Below are 24,152 nucleotides of genomic sequence, written 5' to 3'. Positions count from 1 at the left end.
TGACTATTTATGCAAACCAAATATCATAGTCATGTTTGATTAAGGGACCTGTCCTCCGACACAATTTTGTTAAACTATTTAATCCTCATGCATCATGGCTTCATATAAAGTGAGAAGTCTAAAAAGGGATATTTAGTCGAGCCAGTATCATTATTTTATGCATCTCTTGATTTTTACACCTCTTCCATTGAAAACAGAATAACTCGATTCTTAGGAATCCTTCCTATATTGAAACCTCAGCCCCAGCTTTTTATTGATAGCTTTTATATGCTTACTGCCTTGAATGATATTATTTGTTCATGGATTAAATTTACTTTCTCCTTTAGCTGACTTATAGCACTCTTTGGGCCTAGTGAACAGGCTCACTAAAACATCCTAGTGTGTTATATCTGTCATTTATTTTTCTCCTAGCCATCAACACCTTGAGGGGCAGACAGTGCCTGAGAGCATCTAGCATCTACTTGTTGAATGAACAAAGGGATGAATCATAAGGTCCCTGAGGGCAAGGACTGTACCTGATACACCTTTGTAGCTCCTGCTTTTTACCAGCCTTTGTTAGCTCTCTATAAGTATGTGTTGCATTGAATTTAAGTGAATTAATAAGTAGAGAAGATTTCCTTTTCAGTATGACATATTAATTGTTTTGGCAACAAAGACACATCCCCAAATGAAGTGTTTTGTCTATGGCATATTGAATCTCTTTCTTTGTGATTTTATGATTCACTTGATTTATTATATGCCTGGAGAAGTCCTGCACTTAAACAATTTAAAACCATTTTGACTCTCTGGGAAGTCCCTGTTTTTCGAAGTTATTTTGCAAGGGACTTCTTTAATGCAACATGGGGGAATTTCTGCACCATGTCTCTAGAAAGGGAAATGCTTTAATTTTCTTCTCTCTACCTTCTTGAATACTTATGGCCTCACACATATAGCATCATAGAAACTTTGTAACTAGGAAAGTGAGGCTGTGTACATACCCATGCCAGGATTGCACACATGTGGCCCTAGATATAAGCCCTCTGTACAATGTTGGAGCAAGGTTGAATGAGCGAGATTGCATGGTTACTCAGCTACTTTGGTTCAAGAGCCTGTGAACCCAGTGGCATAGGCTGTGGCATAGCTTGTACTTGAGTATTCATTATAGTAAATTAACATCTACAGCTAATTGATAGTGTGGTATATCTTGCAGACGTGGATGTTGTTAACCCCGATGAAAAGTCAATCATGACCTATGTGGCACAGTTTCTGCAATATTCCAAGGATGCTTCTCGGACTGGAGATGTGACTCAGGTATGTCTTTATCAGTATAAATGAAGTCATTTTGTTGTATATGACTACTGGTTTAATTTTAAAAAACTGGGTTATGATTTTCATACAGAATTTAATTAAATAGATCAGTGATTTTTTTTTTTTGGTATCAGGGATTCACCCATTCACCCAGGGTGCTCAACCACTGAGTCACATCCCAGCCCTTTAATTTAAAGCAAAAAAAAAAAAAAAAAATTTTTTTTGTTTTCATTTTGGGACAGGGTCTCGCCAAGTTGTTTAGGGCCTCTATAAATTGCTGAGGCTGACATTGAACTTGCAGTCCTCCTGCCTCAGCCTCCCAGGCTGCTGGGATTACATGTGTGCGCCACCATGCCTGGTTTAGATCAGTTAGTTTTGACAAATGCATATACCCTTGTAAACCATTATGATGTGAAACAATGTTACCTACAACATTCCATTGTGCCTCTTGTCTTATTCAACCCAGACAGCCAGTATTCTAATTTCTTTCACTGTAGTTCGTTTTTCCTACCCCTTTTTTTCCTAAGGTAAAAGTGATAACTTCTTAAGCTTTACTGAATTACCTAAAAATGAATTTTAGCCAGGTGTGGTGGCACATGCCTGTAATCCCAGCAACTTGGGAGGCTGAGGCAGAAGTTCCCAAGTTTGAGGCCAGCCTCATCAGCAATTTAGCAAGCCTTAAGTAACTTAGTGAGACCTTGTCACAAAATAAAAACATAAAAAGGGCTGGGGATGTTGCCCAGTGTTTAAATGCCCCTGGATTTAGTCCTTGGCACCTAAATAAAGAAATTAATTGTTAATCTACAATGCATTTTATTTATTTCTTTATTGGGACACATTAAATGAAGCTAGGTTTTAAACAATTTTGGAGTTATTTGAATTTTTGTGTATTATAACTTTTATTCACTTTATTGATATATAATTCATACACCATAAAATACAATTATTTAAAGTGTATGGTACTATGTGTTTTTGGAGTATTTACATGATAATGCAACCATTATCATCATCTAATTTTAGCACATTTCCATTTTGCCTCTGTTTTAGCTTCATGTAAATGGAACTGTGTAATTTGTATAAATGGAAGCATTGTGTTCTACCTTTGATCCTTGTTTGTTGAGATATTCTTGAAATACTAGTAGAGTACCATTTGATTATTCAGTATTTCCCTTTTACTTTCAGTCTGTTACACAGTGTAGGTAGAAATTTCATAAAAATCACTGAGCTGAAAAGAAGCCCTTATTCTGATTCTTATTCTGATTTTATGAAGATACACGAGTGCTGGGAAGTCAGTGAAATGTTTATGAACATTATTTTCAAATTTATTTTAAATTCCTTTCTCAGATGTGTTTACATACATTTTATTTGACAAACTGTTTGCCTCTGTTTTTCCAGCTGTGGTGTTTGAGGCAAGAAGCCAGATTGTTGCTGACTCTGGAAGCTCAAGCTGAGGCTCGGCTTCTAACTCAGTTCACTTGTTTCTGACCTGCTGAGGAGCTACTCTTTCCTAATTCATTTTCATATTAAAAAATAAAATGAAAAATTCAACTGTCCATGAAATTGAATGCAAAAAAAAAAAAAAACACACACTTGCCTACTAGATAAAACTCAAATGAAGTTTAAAAAAAAATTAGAAATAAGGTGTAACTTCTGCTTTATCCTCTAGCATTAAAGTCTGCTACCAAATATAAGCAAGCTACCACCTAAGCAAGAATTGAATCTAAGAAAAGAATAATTTTTGCTCACTTCCATGTGATAGCACCATCAAAACTTTTAGTAGTGTTATTTTAGGACCTTTAAAACGTTCAAGATATTTTTGATGCCAGTGCTTTTCTCAGGAAGTGAACATCTCTTGAGTTCTTCCCTATTTAGATTAATTGGAAAGCACTCTTCTAAAATGCCTACTATAAAGCAGTGATTTGGGATAATGTTCTCTGAAATTGAATAATAGAAATGCATGGGCCAAAAACAGAGGGCATTGCTTGCTTCCCCCCACTTTTTTTTTAAGTACACTCTGATGTTTAGATGTTAGTTTCAGTCTATTTTAAAATTTATTGTTGTATGAATAAGCAAAATTACTCTTTGACACTGAGTCATTGGAATGTTATGATGACATTATTTCACTGATGTTTCAAGGTGTTAATTTTATTGTTAACACAAAAGGTCGTCAAGTCTATTTAGGGGAGAGTTTAAATGTGTATGTGTGTGTGTGTGAATTACAGAGCAAGGTAAAAGATGCTATGGCCTGGCTAGCTCTGCAAGAGAAAAAGCTACAGGAGGCACTGAAGGAGTCAGAAGGCAAGACCTACTTTAAAAAGTACCATGTAAGTGTGACTTTGAATACCTATTTGTATGTAGTTTACTCTTTTAGGGAAGAATAGTAAATACCTTTTTAGAAAACTCTAAGTTAAATATTTAAATACTAAATCAACTCCAGGTTTCAGGGCTGAATAATAGGATAGTGCTTCTGAAACTTTAATGTGCATATGAATCACAGTGCAATCTTGTTTAAATGCATTTTTAGATTCAGTAGTTCTGGGGCAGGAATTTTGAATTTCCAGCAAAGTCCCTGCTGTTGTCGATGGCGCTGGTACTTGGAGTACTTTGCAGCAAGGTTCTACTACAACACGAGCTGAGTGGCTGCAAAAGAGACCATCTGGCCCATAAAGCCATCTTTACTGTCTTGCCCCTTACAATGAAAGTTCTCCAATCCCTGGTTTATAGCAGAACATGCTTTTTTTGAAAAAAAAAAAAAAAAAATTTTTTTTCTTAGCTGTAGTTAGACATAATACCTTTGTTTTATTTATTTATTTTTATGTGGTGTTGAGGATCGAACCCAGTGCCTTGCATGTGCTAGAGGAGGGCTCCACCGCTGAGCCACAACCCCAGCCCCAGAACATGCTTTTTTATTATGAATATTGAATGAAAGGAAAAATCAGGAAATGAGCAATGGGGCATCCCAGAATTCTAATACGGCCTCAACCAAGGAGTTCTTTGGGAAATAATGACAACTATTATTATTATTTCTTTTGGGGCCTCAACCAAGGAGTCCTTTGGGAAATAATGACAACTATTATTAGTATTGTTTCTTTTTGGTGCTAAGGATTAAATCTAGGGCCTTGTGTGTGCTACAGTGCTTTGCCACAGGGCTATATCCCCAGTCCTAATGATAATTTTCATCATTATCACCATATATTGAATATTGCTATGTGCCAGGCACCTTGCTGATAAGTACTTTACAGGTTAAGACATCTTGCTGAGTTTGGTGTTGCTATTTAAGTTTGATAGATGAAGATAATAAGGTTGGGAGACAGTAAATGACTTATCTAAGGTTATGTAGCTACTAAAGTGCAGGAGTAGGGTTTTATTAGAATGTAGCTTTAAACTTCTTGCTCTTTTTATATCCTGTTGCTGTTCCAGGGTAAGTGGGTATTCATTGTAGAATTTTTTTTTTTTCAGTACTGGGATTGAACCCAGAGGGGCTGTACCATTGAGCAACATCCCACCCTTTTTTATTTATTTTTTTCTGTTTGTGGTACTAGGGATTTAACCCAGGGGTGCTTTACCACTAAGCCACTTCTGAGTCCTCATTATTTTTCTTTCTTTATGTTTTTTTGTGCATTCCATGGCCTTGTGCATTCCAGGCAAGCACTCTACCAATGGAGCTATATCCCCAGCCCCACCCCCATTAATTTTTACAGTGAGATAGTGGGCTTTGAACTAGTGATCCTCTTTCTTCAGCCTCCCGAGTAGCTGGGATTCCTAGTGTATACCACCATTCCTGGCTAAGCCATTTTATTTTGAGACAAGTTCTCACCAAATTGCTGAGGGACTTGTGAAATTGCTGAGGCTGGCTTTGAACGACTTATCCTTCTCCCTCACCCTCCAGAGTTGCCCCGCCAGACTTAGCCTGGAACTTTCCATCCTTCTGACTCGGCCTCCTCAGGGCTCCTGGTCACTATGATTAGAAGCGTTTGTTCTCATTATAGAATCTTGAAGGAGCCAAGGTGAAGGTGTCTGAGTCCCATTTCTTAGAGTCCCTTGTCTATGCAGTTCTGCGTTTCCTACCATCTCTCTGTTCTGGATAAGCTGGAGTGCTATCCATGTGTCCTCACAGCCACTAGCACTGGAGGCCACCACGGCCCTATCTGTGAGGTGAGGGAGATGGGTGAATCCAGCCTCAGCAACTCTAATACTCAACAGGTGTGTGATTTGTGACCATACCATCGTTTTCATTTGAAGCCATCCGGGAAAGAAGAGACAAGACTTTCTCATCTTCCTTTGGTTGAAGCAGTATAGAAGTCTTGTGCTTCTTAGCTCTGGTCTAAGATTCTTCTTGTTGACCAAATGCTCAGTGTTCAATGGAAGTGTATCGTTCAGGCACACATCTTTGATTTAGGAATGTATAATAGATTCATGTTTCCTAAATAAAAGGGCTTCATGGAGTTACTAATTACCAGAAAGAAGTTAAATAAATTAATTATCCCTTGGTTTGTGCATAGTTTTTTTTTTTTTCTTTCCTGATGCAGAGTCTCACTATGTTGAACTCTTGGGCTCAAGCAATCCTCCCATCTCAGCCTCCTGAGCAGCTGGACTAAAAGAATGTGCCCCCAGTCCCATCTCATATAAAATTCAATTAGAAATAATCAGTAATTATATAAATAATATTTATAGAATTAATAACTCTTTTTTTTTCTTCAGTGCTGGGAATTAAACACAGGAGTACTCTACCACTGAACTACATCATCAGCCCTTTTTATTTTTTTTATTTTGAGATAGGGTCTTGCTAACTTGCTCATATTGGCCTTGAACTTGTGATCCTTTTGCCTCAGCTTCCTGAGTCACTGGGATTACAGGGGTGTGCCACTGCATCTGACAGAATGGATAACTGTTAAACACTCTTCACATAAATGTGAACCAAGAAAAGCTTTGTTAATTGAATGTGGGGTGGCAGGGAGAAAGTGGTTTTTTTTTTTTTTTTGGTCTACGTAAAATGAATTTGGAAGAATTGGTTCAGGTTGAGTTAATCACAAACACTTTGAAAATCATTTGTGCATGACAACCACTGTGATATAATTCTCACATGTACTTATTCTTATTTTGTTGTGAACCCATATTTGGGAGGACAAACCAATTCACATTTTGCATGTGGCATCATGATCTGTCCTATAAAACTGGATGTTCTATTCCAGCAGGCATCCAACATTGTCCACACAGGTCACAAGCCAAGACTCATTTGGCTGGTACCCAAATTATCAGGATGCACTGAAGAAAGAAACCAGATCAGAGAGCAGCTCCTGGGGTCAGGGATTTTACCTTTATCTAAGTCAAAATTTAAATATAATCTTTAGGTACAGGTCTTCAAAGAGCATATTACATTTTATAAAGTGAATTAACTGTTTCAGCCTTTAAAATATTCTTCTAATTATAGAGCCTGACGTCCTGTATGGAGTTATTCAATGAAGAAAAAGTACGCTTTCTGAAAGTACTGTCACCAAAAAGGGATCAGCAGGAGCTGAATGAAGATGAATTACAGTTGAGAGAAGCCTGGGATGGCATCAACCAAAAGGTTACTGTTATGTTGGTCTGAAGAACATTTTCATGGGCATCTTTGTTTTGTTGAATGAAGACTTTACTGTAGACTTTCATGAAGAATTCTATAAAACACAGGATAGATGCTTCATCAGAAAATGGGATAATATTATATTTTTTCCCATAGCATCATTTGGAGAGTAGTTGGATTTAAATAAGAATTTGTGGCATTGTGCTTAAATACAAACTTATCCAATGTTATATTCTTACTATTCTTGGTTTACCATGGTAGATTATACCTATTTTGCCACACAGTAGATGATTTGGTTGACCTGTAGCTTCTACACCATCATGTGTCAATATCGGTAGATGCTTGAAAGGGTTAGGGACAAACCCAGAAATTATGTGTAAGGATAGATATATGTGTGTTAAGTCTGAATCTATCTGTATGATTTTCATCCTTGTAAATTTATTAAGACTTGATTTCTGGCCCTGATTATGGTGTATATGCTTTTGAAAAGAATGTGTATTCTGCAATTATTGCATGTAAGTCTATAAATATCAACTGTAGTTACTAGTGTTATTCAGACTGGCAGTTTGTTCAGTTGTTATCCCAACTGCCAAGAGATTAAAATTTGTAGAAATCTCTCTCTTAAAATATATATATATATATATATATATATATATATATATATATATATATATATATATTAGAAGGACACAATACCTTTATTTTATTTATTTATTTTTATGTGGTACTGAGGATCAAATTAAGTACCTCATACATGCTAGGCAAGTACTCTACCACTGAGCCACAATTGCAGCCCCTAGAAATCTCTTTTTAATTCTGCCAAATTTTGTTTTATGCATTTAAAAATTTTGTTAGGTATATACACATTTATGATTGTTGTGGCTTCCTAACTAATTGATACTTTTACCATTATGAAATACCTCTGTTTATCTTTAGTAATACCATTGTTTTTTTTTTTTTTTGCAGTCTACTTATTCTAATATGAATGGGATCATTCTAGTCTTCTGATGCCAACTGTTTATATGGCACATCTCTTTTCTTCATTTACTTTTAACCTCTTTGAGTTTTTGTACTGACAGAGCATCTCCAATTCTGTTAGCACAGAATTGGATCTCACTTTCTTATCCACTCTGAAAACCTGCCTTTTAATTAGAGTGTCTAGTCCATTTACTCTTAATGTTATTGTTGCTATGGTTCAAATTAGGTACACCATTTGACTTTTGTTTTGTTTATTCCTTGTTTGATTGTATCTCCGTTTCTTCCTTCTTGTCTTCTTTTGAATTGTTAGGGTTATTGTTGTTGTAGAATTCTATTTTAATTTGTCCATGACTTTTTCATTCTACCTCTTTCCATCTCTATTTTAATTTGTCCATGACTTTTTCATTCTACCTCTTTCCATCACGTTTTTAGTAATTGTTCTAAGGATCACCTTATACATTCCACACTTTTTGCAGTCTGGTAGAATTGTATAATTCCTTAGTTATTATACAACTTCTTTTTTTTAAATTTTTTATTGTTGGTTGTTCAAAACATTACAAATTTCTTGATATATCATATTTCACACTTTGATTCAAGTGGGTTATGAAGTCCCATTTTTACCCCATATACAGATTGCAGAATTACATCAGTTACACATCCATTGATTTACATATTGCCATACTAGTGTCTGTTGTGTTCTGCTTCCTTTCCTATCCTCTACTATCCCCCCTCCCCTCCCCTCCCCTTGCCTCCCCTCTTCTCTCTCTACCCCCTCTACTGTCATTCATTTCTCCCCCTTGTATTATTTTTCCCTTTCCCCTCACTTCCTCTTGTATGTACTTTTGTATAACCCTGAGGGTCTCCTTCCATTTCCATGCAATTTCCCTTCTCTCTCCCTTTCCCTCCCACCTCTCATCCCTGTTTAATGTTAATCTTCTTCTCCTGCTCTTCGTCCCTACTCTGTTCTTAGTTACTCTATACAACTTCTTTTAACACATAAAATTCTTGCCATCAAACTGATTCACTTGCCTCCTATTCTTTATCTTATAGTTAGTTGTTCTATATATAAATGCATGTTTGACATGTATATATCATATATGTGGCATAAACATATTTTAAAGCTCCCAATGCCATGTTATATTTTCCTTGCCTCAAACAACCATATGTTTTAAATAATATTATTTTAAGAGGAATTAATCTTTCATATTTATCTTGATGTCTACTCTTTCTAATTCCTTCTACAGATTTTAGTTTCCATTGAGGCCATTTTCCTTATGCCTAAAATCTTTAATTTAATCTTATAGTGCAGTGACAGATTTCTTTGATCTCTAAATGTCTTTATTTTGCCTTCATTTTTACAAAACAATTTTATTGAGGTATAATTTACATATTATAAAATCCACTTATTTTAAATTGATAATGAAATGATTTTTAATGAATTTGCGGAAAGACTATATGGCCCACAAAGTCAAACTTATTACTCTGGCTTTGAATAGCAGATGTTTGCTGATTTCTGCTTAGCTATCAGAAGGGTCGGCCTGTTTTCTGAATATGTTTTCCACACCATATGTCTACTTAAATAGTTGTCCCCTGGCTTAAAAGAGCCATCCTTTCTGAGGATCTAAATTTGAAAAGAAGTGCACTTCCAGGAATCCTACCATCAAGGGGTAGGCTCATTGTACTGTCTGCACCTGCTGATCTCAACTTGTGAAGGGACAAGAGCTGCCTGTGACAGGTTCTTAATAAAAGTCAATGAAGAAGAGAGTGTTTGTACAGTTCAGCCTGTTCCAGGACACAGAGACCTGGCCTAAGTACTCAGAATATGATTTGGAAAAAAAAAATATCTGAGATAATGAGCAAAATCACAAAAAGAATTATTTTGCAAGATTAAGTGCTACAAATTGATAGTATCCGAAAATTCTATTCTTATTCAAGCAGACTGCAGTTTATTTCTCAATGTGGCAAAATGAGATGTGCTGATTTTGAAGCCATCAGGTGTATAAAACTTAGTATCATCCAGTTTTTTGATTCAGTAGTTTGAGAACAGGGTTATCTTAAAGTTTCCTAGTAATGGTTTCATTTTAAGCCTGCTGTAGGGAAAAAATGTTTTATTTTTGATCTGATAAGATCTTATATAAATTTTCAACCAAATTCAAAAGTAATTGTCTGAGAAAGGAAGTGTGGAACCTGTTTTCTATGTTAAGTGAGAAAGGAAAGGAATGAAAAAATAAACATTGCCTGCCTCTGTTTTTCTTCTTTTGACTACTATATAAATATTTTCAATGTGACCCTAAGTAAAAAGCACAAGTTTGGTTTCATTTAAAAAAAAAAAATATATATATATATATATATATATATATATATGCAGTTTTCTTTTAGTTATGCAAAGAATTACAATTGAATTAGACCTATCCTTCTTAGCCTCTAACTCAAAGATTTTTCAATTTCTTAGTTTGTTTTTATTTCTTAGAAAATGCACAAATAATTAGATACAATAGAAAAACATGCTGGGGCTGAGGATGTAGCTCAGTGGTAGAGCCTTTGCCTAGTAGGTGTGAGGCCCTGGTTTCCATTCCTAGCTGATTTGTTTATATTAAAATTTTGATTCTTCATTTCCAACTGGAGATTTAATGGCATATACTCAGTGATTTAACACTGTAGAATTGCCTTTGCTGTATGCTTTTTTCAGACAATAAACTTGGAAGGCAAAAAATAAAAAAGACAAAGTGAAAACTCCTGTAAAATTCAGTGCTTTCATTGCGTGCTGCCTCAGTCGAGGAGCCTAACTTTGTCTTTTTTTTCCTGTATTGGGCATGGAATTCAGGGCCTTGTACATGCTCTGCAATCACTCTACCATTGAACTACACCCCCACCTGTCCTCATTTTGTATACCTGAATAGTTGGTGAAAAGTCTTTTACATATTTGCTTCGCAAATAATGAACACCCAACAAATGTTTTTGAATAAATTAATAATGAAGTGAATATCATATAATATGTGGACTTTGCCCACTTTCCCCTCTAAGTAAAAACAACTTAACTCTGAGAATAGTTCAGTAGAACTAGATCACAGAAAGAGAAAATACAGACTTAACACTCACATTTTCATTAGTGGCAGTTACTTTGAGTGAAACAAAGTTTGACTTGTGCTTGATCTTGAGAGTGGTGTGTTTGAGAGGAGAAAGCCACTAAAAAGCAATAATGAAGGATATGGGTAAAAAGCCACAGTCAGGAAAGGAGATGGCCTTGGAGATGGATTTTTATTGTGCTCGAGAATTCCAGTGGTCATGGCTGGAGGGTAGCTCAGTGGTGGAGTGCTGGACTTGCCTGTACAAAGCTGTGGGTTTGATTCTCAGTACTATAAAAAAATAAAATAAAATAAAAAGTCCAGTCATCAGTCCAGTATTCTTCCACACCCCCCACCTTTAGCTCCTCTAGCTGGCTTGGTCACATCACCTGCCACTTTTCTTTTCTTTTTTTTTTAAGGCTTTATTGTTTCAGTCAAAGCAGTCATATGAATGGCTTAAGTATGCCTGAATCCAGGAACTCAAATGATATCATTAGGGCCCCCTTTTTTTTTTTTTTTTAAAGAGAGAGAGAATTTTAATATTTATTTTTTTTCTTAGTTATCGGCGGACACAACATCTTTGTTTGTATGTGGTGCTGAGGATCGAACCCGGGCCGCACGCATGCCAGGCGCATGCACTACCGCTTGAGCCACATCCCCGGCCCCACCTGCCACTTTTCATTGTAACCATATACCTATCTGCTTCCCGTGATAGCTGGTTGAGTCAAGAGCTGTGGTTTTATTTGTCGGATTGACTCTGATGTGGTGTGAGGGCTGTGTTCTGCTCTACCCTTCCATTTGTGCATGGTACCAGTCTGGGCAAGGCCCTGCTCTTTTTTTTTGTGTGTGTGTGTGTGTGTGTGTTTTATTATGTGCTTATTTCCTTTTATACCCACACTTTCTTTCCATTCCTATTTCTCCCTGGGTCATCATTTTGAGGTATTTAGTGTATATCATTTTGTTTTAGATGTTTTTGCAGCATACACATTGATTTTTACGTAAGCGTGTATTTTTAAATTGTGTAATCTGAGGTTGTACATAATTTCTTTTATTTTTGAATACAGCGTATTTAAGGCACCCCCAGGTCACCATATAGGCATCTGATTTGTTCCTAACTGCTGCCCAGCACTCCATGGGATGTGGCCACCACATGTCCCCTCTGCACTCTAGAAGCCTTCTATAGTTTTATACCCTACTCTTTCCTAATGGGTTGTTTATAAATGTTTGCTGATGAGTGAATAAGTAACTGTGTGAGTGAGTGGGTTTTGATAATACTTAGAAGGGAAGAAAACCCAGGCAGAAGGGGCAGAGAAAGCCACCACTTTGCGTGTTTAGAGAAACAAGCTGTCAGAGTTTGTGTGACTCATGTGTGCATGCAGGGAGTGGTGGGAAGGCTGAGGAAGGAAGAGGTGTGCCTGGATTGTGAAGGGTGTGACGAAGGGCAGATATCAGGAGATATGGTATTCTAGTGTGAACATGTGGCTAGGGCTAGGGAGAAAAATCATCTATGAATCTATGAAAAGTGTGATTGTAATATCAGAGAAACACAAGGCCATACAACATTCCAAATGGTAGTCCTTGATTATGACCATCCCTGCTTAGAGGAGGGCTTTTAATATTTCAGTATTTTCCCATATAACTTAATATAGATTTATCTAAACCTTTCTCCTTCTTGTGCCTTCTTTTCCTACAGCCTTTGAATGAATTATATTCCTCATCAGCAAGTAGCTAATGATATTTAGGACTAAGATGTTTACCCATTGATAAAGATTGTCTTTTTTTTTATATTTATTTTTTAGTTGTAGTTGGACACAACACCTTTATTTTATTTATTTACTTTTATGTGGTACTGAGGATTGAACCCAGGGCCTCACATATGCTAGGCAAGCGCTCTACCGCTGAGCCACAACCCTAGCCCCTCCCATATTGTCTTGACTAACAAATGACATTTATCAGTCTTGGCTTTCACAGGCACTTTGAAGAATTAAACGTACTCTAGGTAAAGAAATACATTAGAAAAGTTCTGCTGAAGGACATCTTCCTTTATTTTCAGATTAACGCATGGAAAACAAACCTGAACGATGCCTTGCCCTGGCCCCTCTGTGAAATTGAAGCGTGGCTTCAGGAGGTCAAGGAACTCATGGAGGAGGAGTTACCGACCTCGCAGAATTACTCCGAAGCCATGGCTCAGACAGAAGAGAAAATGACTTTATTCAAGGTTAGAAAAGCAAAAGAAAAATGCAGAAAAATCAGGACTATGTTAGGTTCTTGAGGAAGATTCTGTCCTAGAAGATTCTGTCCAAGAGCAGCCAATGGATGATTGAGCACCGTGTGGAGTGATTCCCTAGGATTTCAGGATTTCAGGGATCCAGAAGATGCTTTTATGTTCATGACCATGTGCTTGTTCAATAAGAATTCAGTATAAGGAGTTCTAAAGCAACTGTAAGGTCTCGGGGGGGGGGGGGGGGGGGGGAGAAGGCTATGGACAGAAGATGACTTATTTAAAATGAGGAAGATTAGGTTGTTACTAAAATGGCATGAAATTTGATGTGTGAGATTAATAATTGCATTTGAGGTCCCGAAGGAATGGAAAACACACCAGACAAGAAAAAAAAAAAATTGATCATGGTTTTACCAAAAAAATGGCAGTCTGCTTCCCTTGCGAAATGTTGCAATTTAAAACTTTTATGTTAAAAATATGTACTCGTAAAATCTTGGATAAAATGAGAGGGGCTTTATGACCTTTTTGAAAAAAGACATACCGTGAGTGAGAGGAACACACCCATTGCAGGGTTTGGCAGTAAGTCTAGTTTATGTCATGCTAAATCTCTTTTCAGAGTCTGATGGGCAGATCTGACTACCATTCGAGTATTCTCATGGCTTTTGAAAATAAAGACAAAGAGCATTTGCCATTGGTGCCCCTTAACACCCTGGAGGAGATGAAGAGACGGTTCGTAGCACTACCATTGCATAACTGCTGGGACTGTTCACAGGGGAGACATAGCATGATGCCATGGGACCACAGGAATGTAGATATTTAGATAATTTTTACAAGTGTTCTCTTTAAATCTTTTTTTTTAATATTTATTTTTTAGTTGTAGTTGGACACAATACCTTTAATTAATTAATTTATTTTTATGTGGTGCTGAGGATCGAATCCAGGGCCTCACACGTGCTAGGCGAGCGCTCTACCACTGAGCCACAACCCAAGCCCCTCTCTTTAAATCTTGATAACAGTGCCTTCAATTTTTTGTAATAGTTACATTCTATCACGCTAACATCCTTTTTATTGAATGGTAGAATACTCCGGTGTAAGCTGTGTGTTTTTGGAGCTTGCCTTCTGCTTCGTAAATACAGGATAATGATAATCTCCCTGTCCATGTCTCATGAGGATATGGATTGAGGGAAGAAGTATAGGAAAGCACTTTATAAACTGTACAACCCTGTTGATATGGAGATTATTTAATGGGTGGTTGTATCCATCATCTTCTCTTTTCTCATTACTCATAAGCAATTTATTAGAACGAGAGGGTGTTAGCCTTGGTAATGAAAGCTGTTTTAATATGTAAACTTTTAAATTGTAGTTGTGTTAAATTATAAAGAAGTTCTCAAATTTAGTAAGATTTTTTTGTAGATCAATATTTCATTACAGGATTTCTCAATGAAGAATAATCTCTTCAGAAAATGTTCTAGTAGTTGTATGTATGTATTTATTTATTTATAGCTCAAAAAGGTTTATTTCATATTTTGCTATAATATTTGTTTTACATTAAAAAATAAAAATAAAAAATAAAAACTTTAGAATACATGTGAGTTCCATGTGTTTATAAAAGATAAGGTTTGCCCAGCATGGAGGTACATGCCTATGATCCCAGCTCAGGAGGCTGAGGTAGGAGGATTGAGAGTTCAAAGCCAGCCTGTGCAAAAGTGAGGCACTAAGCAACTCAGGGAGACCCTGTCTCTAAATAAAATACGAAATAGGGTTGGGGATGTGGCTCAGTGGTCGAGTGCCCCTGAGTTCAATCCCCGGTACCAATAAATAAATAAATAAATAAATAAATAAATAAATAAATAAATAAATAAAAGAAGGTTAAGTCCTCAGTGTTTTTTAAAATGCCAATATGGGCTTCTCACATTTTGTCAATAATATTAAGTTCAAAAATGTGCAATTTTTTTTCAGAGTGAACAACACTTTAGGGAACAATTTCACTCTACTTCTAGAATTTCACTACTTTAAATGCTCAGTTCTTGGCTTGCTAGATGAAGTGAAACCAAAATTGGATTTTTGGAACATAAAATTTGGAAAGAAAGAATCTGTGGAATTATTGCTGGAAGACTGGCATGTAAGCTGCTTTATTCTGTCTTGGGCAACTGTTTTCCTTGGATGGGTGCTGAGTTTGCATTTTTCGTTGGCTTAATTTCCCATTAACTGAAGATTTGGGACAAGGTTCTGTTGGTTGCTCATGTTAGCTTTGATATCGCCTAGAGAAAAGAATTGTAGGTAGTCAAATAACAGGCACAGAAAGGGTAAGAAACAGAAAACAGCATCATTTATAAGATTGAGTTAACCAGGACAATTAACCTACCAGGTTTCAGTGTTTTTTTCCACTCAAAACTCCTTCATTCACTGACTTGAAATTTCGTTTTATGTTTTTTCTTTCCCAATTCATGATGCCATTCAACAATTAAATTTTCCTTAGAATATTTTAGTCTTAGCATTTCAAGTTCTAATAGTACATTAATTTCTTTGATAAGACATATTTTAAAAGTCTTTTAATCTTCCCCCTCTCCTCCAAAATATCAGGAATCTTTTTGGGTTCTATATGATAGACTTGCATCTAACCACTGTGAAAAGTCTGGTCAGCCTGCATTTGTGTGAAAATAGGGGACCGTTAGAGTTGCTGCTGTACTGAATGGTATGGATTGTTGTGGCATAGGAATTTCCGTAGTAATGCAGATCCAGTTTTTTTGTGGTACCTGCAGTGTGAAAAGTAATTTGACTTCAGTGATCATATTGGTATCTGGATATTCTAATTTAGGACTAAACTATATTTATTACAAAAAATATTATCCCCCCTACTCCTAGGTTCACTTCATATGTTCAGATATAATGGCTTGGGGAGGGGGGGCAAAGAAACCTAGGGAAGAGGGTGGTTTCCTATAGTGCTAGTTCATTAGTGGATTTTGTAAATTAAATTCCACAGCTACTTCAATAAATAATGGTACATTTACGTATTCTGATTTTAATAATATAACACATTTCACACTATTTACACAGCAACAATGTAATATGTTAATGTAAATAAAATTGCTTTTGATATTCAGAAATAACAAGAATTTAATTTTTTTTATTTTGTTTACAGTCCTGGGAAAAGTAAGAACCATTTGCCAAAATAAAAGGAAAAAACTTTAGTATTAATAGTAATTTTAACAGAATTGTTGGAAAATATTGAAGACAGGTGTAATTAACTAAGCTTTTGTTTTTAACTATTATAGAGGCTGCATTAGAATAAAATGTTTATTATAATAACAGACCATCTTAAGACTGTAAAGAAGCTGAGATTAAACTGAGTTTAGGATTAGACCAGTGACCCAGTGCCAAGGAGGCCAAGCTGCCATGATGGTCTTGGTTCTCCCACCACCCAGCGCTTCTGGGATATGGTATCACAGATTCTTGGCTTTTAGAACAGCAGGCAATGTAAGCCTTGGATAATTTTAGTTTAGTATTTTTCCCCTCTTTCTTGATCTGGTGCATATGACAGTGTGTATTACCTTATTTTGCTTCTCCCATCAAGTTAGAGAAACTTTCAAAGGATTACTTTCCATAAACAAATTTATTCCTTAAATTTATTATTTCCCTGTAATGTAGTGAATGCAATGAATCCATTTGAAGTATTTCATGAAATGATCAGCGTTGCACAAATCAAAAAATTGAGCCTTCTTTGAACTACAAAAATATACTTTTGACCAGTACATCCTAGGAATTTGAAAACTTCCTAAGGTTTAAAACTTAACTTAAAGAACTTGTGACATTTGTGGAAAATCTAGTTTTCCAGGTAAAATGAGCATGAGATAAATCTCTCACCAATATACTTCCCCTGAGAAATGAAACACTTTTTAGTCTTCATACCTATAATCTGCAAAAGAAATTCTGACATTCAGAGCAAGTAGCCCATTTTGCATAATTTATAAATTCTGGAATTTGTTTGAGTTTGTGGATGTTTCCCTGACTTTTTAAAAACAAAAGCATTAACTCAGCCATGTTTTATTGCATATAACCTACTATTATGCCAGTGCTCCTGTCCCAGGAGCTGCCCTCATATGCTAACATGGAGGTACAATACTCTATGCGTTAGTTACTCACACCTGTTCGTTACTGAGCTGGGCACCAGGACACCACATTAGGCGGACGAATGTCCCAGTGGTGAGGACAGAGTGTGAGCCAGCAATCCTTTTGGGTTTGTAGATTTTAGGGGTTTTCAATTTCCATTTGGGGTTTTGGGGATTTTTTTGTTTTGTTTTCTGTTTTTTGTTTCTACATTTACCCCCACCCCCAGGCATAATAATGCATGTCTTATTCAATGTTATGCAACAAACTTATACAAAAACTCACTTAGTGTCAGCCACACAGTTTTTTTTAATGCAGTATATTCACCTGTAAATAGTTTGTGTAAAATTTGACAGAAAAGTATATTTACTACCCTGTAAATACATGTGATGATATATTGTATTATTTTGCTTTTTTGTAAAGCAGTTAGTTGCTGTATATGGATAACAAACAAAAATTTGATTATTCTCGTGTTAGTATTGTTAAATTCTTCCTGCGACTGCGTTACATCATTTAAAGAAAATGCTATGTATTGTAAACTTACATTGTATATGATAACTTAGTCTCCTTTCTATCAGGCCTAAACTTTGGCAGTTCCCTAGTCCACACCCTTGTTAATATTGTAAGCAGTTGTATGCCAGCAGGAGAAATACTGCCCAACAGACAAAATCAATCACTGTAGGGGAAACTTGTAGAAATCAGATTCAGAGCATTATTGTTCCCCACCCCATTTCTTCCTTGTGTATGTACTCCCCCTTCCTTTTTCTTAAGTAAAATGTAAATTCAATCTGCTCTAAGATGTGAGGAGTTATTTAATTTCTTCACATGCATCAAGCTCTGTTTTATTTGGTGTAAATTCTGTGTTATCACTTCCTCCCATTTCTCCCTGATCTTTTGAAACATTAAACCTCATCCTTTCTATTAAGGGTGTTTTTTGGGTCTTCTCCTCACCCCCATGGGAAAGATGTTTGTATTTCCAGAACCTCTCAAAAGTAAAATAACTTTGGTGAAATGCTTTTTTAGGGCCTGCCAAACTCAAAGATGACTCTGGGATAGGCTGATTTATCTTTAAATGAAATGCCAGGACCCTCTGACCAATCAGAGGTCATATATTAGGTCCCCACAATTCTCTCGAACATCTCAACTTTCCCCCACAGACACTACCTGTGTAAACAGTATAAGCCACCGATCCTGAGTTTTACCTATTTCATTTACCCACTCCAAGCGGAAAAAAAAAATCCACCCTGAACCCTATGGACAGGTCAGAGCTGTCCTCAGAAGGGTAGCAGTATGTCATCAATCAAAGGATTGAAAAAGATCAGAGGCCAGTGATGGTCTTCTATGGGAAGGCTGGGAGAGCCTGAGAGTGTGCTGGTCCATCCCACACTCCCCTTCCCCCTGCCACTGCTGGTCCTGAGAGGATGTGAAAAGTATGTGCACGAATGTGTCTGAAGCTTCTCAAGCAAGGTTGCTGGGCACCCAGGCTTAAGGATCACTGGAATGAGAACTGGAAACTCAGATACTGCAAATAGCTATCTTTTTCCCCATGTCCTACTAAAGCATCTTAGTTAACACTAGGGTTGTTTTGGTTTTTGATGACCCTCTAGATCATACCTCTTCATTCCTGGACAAGCTGCTCCTTAAAGATGTGGGCCAGGCCCATTTGGCAATTCTGAAATGCCCGAGGCCTGAACAGTTGGAGAGTTGGGGAGGGGCAGAAGGTGCTGAAACCAAGAATTTTGACACATCACCAAGTGGTAGCATCCCAGTGTTCCTCATCCTGCCCCTCCCTACCATCACTAAGGAAAGCCCCTAGTGGTGACGAACATCTTGTAGCATTTACCCTCATCCCTAGGTCTCCCTCAGTTTCCTTCAGTGAAATGGCTTGGCCTGCTCACCATATATGTCAGAATAGCCTCCAACAATCTCATCCAGATTCTCTTCGCAAGCAAGGAGTGTCTCACTGAAGTGAGTTCCACTGAAGACCCATTTAGCTGTGCATGGTGGCACACGCCTATAATCCCAGCAGCTTGAGAAGCTGAGGTAAGAGAACCAAAAATTCAAGGCCAGTCTGGACAACTTAACGAGTCCTGTCTCAAAACATAAAAAAGGGGCTGGCCCAGTAGCTTGGGAGGCTGAGGCAGGAAGACAGTGAGTTTGAAGCCAGCCCTAATAACTTAGTGAGAACTTGTCTCAAAATAAAATATGTAAAAAAGTGCTGGGGATGTGGCTTAGTGGTTAAGCACACGTGGGTTCAGTGCCCAGTACCAAAAAAAAAAAAAAAAAAATTACAATGTCGATTATATTTCTCTATTAGGACCACGCTCTAGCAATGTAGTCATTGTTGGTTTGAATCTCTCAGATTTTGTTCTTTTAGAAGTGCTCACTAATCCATAAGTGAAAACTTAATGTCACATGAAACTATAAAGTCCCTTTATACTGTATATATATGTATACATATTAAATATGAATATGCATTATTTAAAGTTCCCAAAGCAGCTTCATACATTTTTCCTAAATAGGGCCAAATTTTTGTTTTCTTACCATTCTGTATATATCCAAAAAAATTTAAAAAGATACTGTAAAATTTCTGTAGGTTTTCTACCACATATTTATTCTAGGAACCAAGCAGATCAGGATAAAGAGGATCAAGCCTCTGGGTTATAGGGTTCAGAACACTCCCAGCAAAGTGGCCACTGATAACTGAACAGGCCCCCCCCCTCCCCCAGAAGTTCAGAAAGCATTGTCAAAGCAGATGCAGTGGCACCTGCTTGTTATTTCAGTGATTTGGGAGGCTGAAGGAGGAGGACTGTAAATTTGAGACCAGCCTGGGCAACTTAATGAGATCCATAGTTTAAAAAAAAAAAAAAAAATCCACCTTCAGCGCCACACACCTATAATTCCAGAGACTCAGGAGCTTGAAGCAGGAGGATCATAAGGGCCAACTTTAGCAATTCAGTGAGACCCTGTCTCAAAAAGTAAAAAGAACTGGGAGTATAACTCAGTAACAGAGCACCCCTGGGTCCAGTCCCTAGTACTAAAAAAACAAAATTGCCAAATTACGTCCTTTGACATTTTCTTCTTACAGGAAGAAAATGTCAACAGATGTAACCTCTGATGATTGTATTCTTTTGTTCAAAGAAACTTTTGATTGGCTATAATTTGGCCCAGCCCTGTAGTGAGAATTGCAGATACAATAGAACAAGAAATCTTGGCCTCTGCCTTCTAAGATCTTAAGATTCAATTGTGAAAACAGCCACATAAATGACAATCACAGTGCCCCAAAGTATGGACAGTGTTCCTGAAGGGAATCCAGCAGAATTAGGAGTTGGATCTTGAAAATGTCCAGGAGGAGATATATCCAATGAGCAGTTGCAGGTAGTTTGGGAGTCTATTAACATGCAGGAGGTAATCTGAGACTATGCAGAAACTCTCTCCAAAAGGCCAAGTAGAGAAGCGCACAGGCAGAAAGCAGTATACCACAAAGAAATTGGCTTACTAAATTCTTTCTGTCCTCCATTCTTTTGTCTCACATGTAGATGCAGCCTAATCTCCTACATGTAAAACATATGAAAGCATACCTTAGCCCCAGACCACAAAAATAGGGAACAGCTTTCTTTCAAAACAATTCTAAATGTTATGAATCTGGGTCAAAGTAAAATGAAAAATTGATGGGACGGAATGCTCACTTCCCAACTCGGTCATTTGTGGATGAAAGCAGAATGGAATTAGGCAATCTATCAGAAACTGCACCAGTACTGCCCATAGAGTTCTACAAGGAGATGAAAAAAAAAAAAAAAAACATTACTAAAGTCCCAAGTCTTTTGGGGTTTGCAGCAGTCATTCAGCAAACTGCCTTATTTTCCTAAATTAACTCGAGCTGTGCTCCCTTGACAGTTCCTCCTTACAGTGCTATGATCAGCAACTGTCTTCCTAACTCCCTGGTTAGACTGTGGGCTTCTAGTAGAGGATAAGGCTTTGTTCAAAGGTATTCAGTAGATGGTTGCTACATGACACTTCAGGCTTTATGTTAACAGAGAACTCTATATAAAACAGAAAAACAAGAACAAAGACCCATTCCTTCTAGCACCTCCAATGCAAAATCCCAAACAAGACAGAGGTAGTCTGTATAATAAAAGTCAAACCTATTGAAAACTCTAATCCTGGGGCTGGAGAGCAGCTCAGTGGTAGAGCCCCTGCCTAGCATGTGTGTGGTCCTGGGTTCAACCCCCTGCACTGTGAAAGGAAAAAAATAATCCAGATTTTGATATTTCACAGATCAGTAAGTTTTTCAAAACAGTCAACTTATATATTTAAAAATAAACAATCACTACACACACACACACACACACACACAAATCTATCAGTGATTTTGGTTTTTGGGGTAATAGGGGATTTAGTACAAAAAAAAAAAAAAAAAAAAAAAGAGGCCATTCCAACCCCAAAAGAGGAAAGAGGAAGGGATAGAAAGATAGAGAATGGCTCTTTTTTAAGTCACAATGTTGTCCTTATTTTTCTCCCATCACTTCTGACTCGGCACCATGCATCTCAGCAGACAGACACGTGATAGGCTCAGCTGGACAGGCACCCAGTAAATGGAGAGGTCCACCATGGTTCTGGATGGGGAAAGTGACTCTCACGGAATACCAGTTTTTCCCACATGAATGTCCTGGTCAAACATAATTCCAGTCATGATCCCAGCAAGAAGAGTGTATCCAGACAGAATGATCCCAGTTCACCTTGGAGAATAAACAGGAAAGCGTGGCTAAGAAACAAAAATTAAGAGAGTAATTGGTAACTTTCCCTACTAGTAAAAAAAAAAAATATTTTTTTTTTTCTTTTTAATATTTAAAACTGTGGTAGGGTTTAGGTCTAACTGGTAGAGCATTTGCCTCACATGTGCAAAGTCCTGGATTCCATCCCCAGCACTGCCAAAAACCTGTGATATAATGGTGATTTGACTTGATAAATAGAATGGAACAGGCTAGCAGGTCCACTTTATGCTATAGTTAAAAAAAGAAAGCACAAGTAACCCCCAAATTCCTCTTGCTTCAAAGCCACAAAAGTGTTTTCTCCGTTCTGCTACACATCCATCACTGGTCAGCAGAACTGCTCAACCCAGTTTCCTAAGGCCCCAGAATCTCTGATCAGCTACCATGTGGTGCCAGAAAGAGAATCCAGGCTGCCCTGTCTGCTGCAGTGGTCACTAGCCACATGTGGCTGTTGAACACTAGAGATGTGGCTAGTGAGAATGAAAGCTGATAGTTCTCATTTTAATTTTAATTAAGTGTGAATAATTACATGTGGCTAGTAGCTACCAGATTGGACAGAGCATTATCAGTAAGCAAAGACTCAGGCCAGATGTGCAGTCACTTCTGCTCACAGTCATTGCTGAACTTGTCCCACTGCTTCATCAAGTCATAGGGTCCAAAAAAAACCTGTCCAAAAGGAAGCAGGCTGGCTGGAAATGTTGGCAAAAACATTAGGGGCTGTCACCATAAAGAAGGACTCATAGAAGCAGTGGAAGAAATCCTAAAGATCATGCTTTGACTGCCTTACCAGGTTTTAAAATGTCCCATGTCCAAAAGAAAAATCACAAGATTAAAAGTCTAACCAATGGCCTTTGATTGGTCTTATTTTAAACAGTTCATAGAAATTCATTATAAGAAAAGGCACAGTAGAAAACACAAAAAGGGCAAATCTGAATGGCTAATCCATAGAAAGGACATACTGTACCAACTGCTAATTACTATATGGTGACAAGTGTCAATGCACTCATTAGTTAAAAAAAAAAAAAAAAAAGGAACTGAAAGAGTGGGATCCTTTTTTTTTTCTTTTCTTTTGTTAAAGATGGGTTTTTTGGGGGCTGGGGATGTGGCTCAAGCGGTAGCGCGCTCGCCTGGCTTGCGTGCGGCCCGGGTTCGATCCTCAGCACCACATACAAACAAAGATGTTGTGTCCGCCGAAAACTAAAAAATAAAAAAATAAAATAAAATAAAAAGATGGGTTTTCATTATTACCCACGCTGGCCTTGAACGCCTGGGTTCAAGTGATCTTCCTGCCTCATCCTCTCCAGTAGCTGGAACTATGGGCATGTCTGCACTAGGCTTGGATACCATTTTTATTTGTCAAATTAGTAAAGATGGATTTACTACCTAGTGACAGTCAAGACTGGTCTGGTGAACTTGCACATGTACTATGCCTCGTTTTCTGTGTCACCATACTTAAAAACACCCACACTGGGGCTGGGATTGCAGCTCAGAGGTAGAGCACTGGCCCAGCACATGTGAAGCCCCGGGTTCAATCCTCAGCACCACACAAAAATAAATAAATAAATAAATAAATAAATAAATAAACAAACAAACAAATAGAATAAAGGCATCGTGTCCAACTACAACTAAAAAATAAAAGTCCACGCTGTTTGCCCCAGAAATGCTGTATCTAGGAATCAAGCCTTATTAGACAAATATGAACTAAGACTTTTGTCAAAGTATTATTTATAATATCAGAACTTCTGAAGACAACCAGAATGTTGACTAAATCACCTATATTCACCTACTACTTTCTAGAAGCTAAGCATTTCCTTTAAAAATGGGCAAGCCTGGGCTGGGGTTGTGGCTCAGTGGTAGAGCACTCGCTTAGCATGTGTCAGGTACTGGGTTTGATGCTTAGTGCCACATAAAAATAATAAAATTATTGTGTCCATCTAGAACTAAAGATATTTTGTTTTTAAAAAATGGGCAAGCAAATGTGGCTGGGGTTGTGGCTCAAGCGGTAGTGTGCTCGCCTGGCATGCATGCGGCCCGGGTTCGATCCTCAGCACCACATACAAACAAAGATGTTGTGTCTGCCGAAAACTAAAAAAAAATATTTAAATATTAAAAAATGGGCAAGCCTTGGGGATGTGTTTTAGTGGTAGAGTGCTTACCTA

General features: G+C 37.4%; 1 protein-coding gene across 2 annotated transcripts in view; it reads left to right on the top strand.

The window, feature by feature from the left end:
* LOC139704705 (nesprin-2-like) overlaps positions 1–24,152 on the top strand; it is a 47,367-nt gene that overhangs the window by 17,157 nt on the left and 6,058 nt on the right. Inside the window, exons 7-12 of one of the 2 annotated variants that reach the window (XM_071607987.1) lie at positions 1,190–1,290; positions 3,510–3,611; positions 6,719–6,856; positions 12,947–13,111; positions 13,731–13,843; positions 15,074–18,127. In XM_071607987.1, coding sequence (XP_071464088.1) covers positions 1,190–1,290; positions 3,510–3,611; positions 6,719–6,856; positions 12,947–13,111; positions 13,731–13,843; positions 15,074–15,311 — 857 coding nt within the window. In that variant the 3' untranslated portion in view covers positions 15,312–18,127. Of the gene's footprint in view, positions 1–1,189; positions 1,291–3,509; positions 3,612–6,718; positions 6,857–12,946; positions 13,112–13,730; positions 13,844–15,073; positions 18,128–24,152 lie in introns of those variants that run through there. The other variant, XM_071607988.1, reaches the window with a different exon arrangement.

The sequence above is a fragment of the Marmota flaviventris genome, chromosome 2, assembly GCF_047511675.1.
Source record: "Marmota flaviventris isolate mMarFla1 chromosome 2, mMarFla1.hap1, whole genome shotgun sequence".
NCBI lineage: Eukaryota > Metazoa > Chordata > Mammalia > Rodentia > Sciuridae > Marmota > Marmota flaviventris.
The sequence above is the reverse complement of the archived record's forward strand: the minus strand, read 5'-3'. Positions and strand labels throughout refer to the sequence as shown.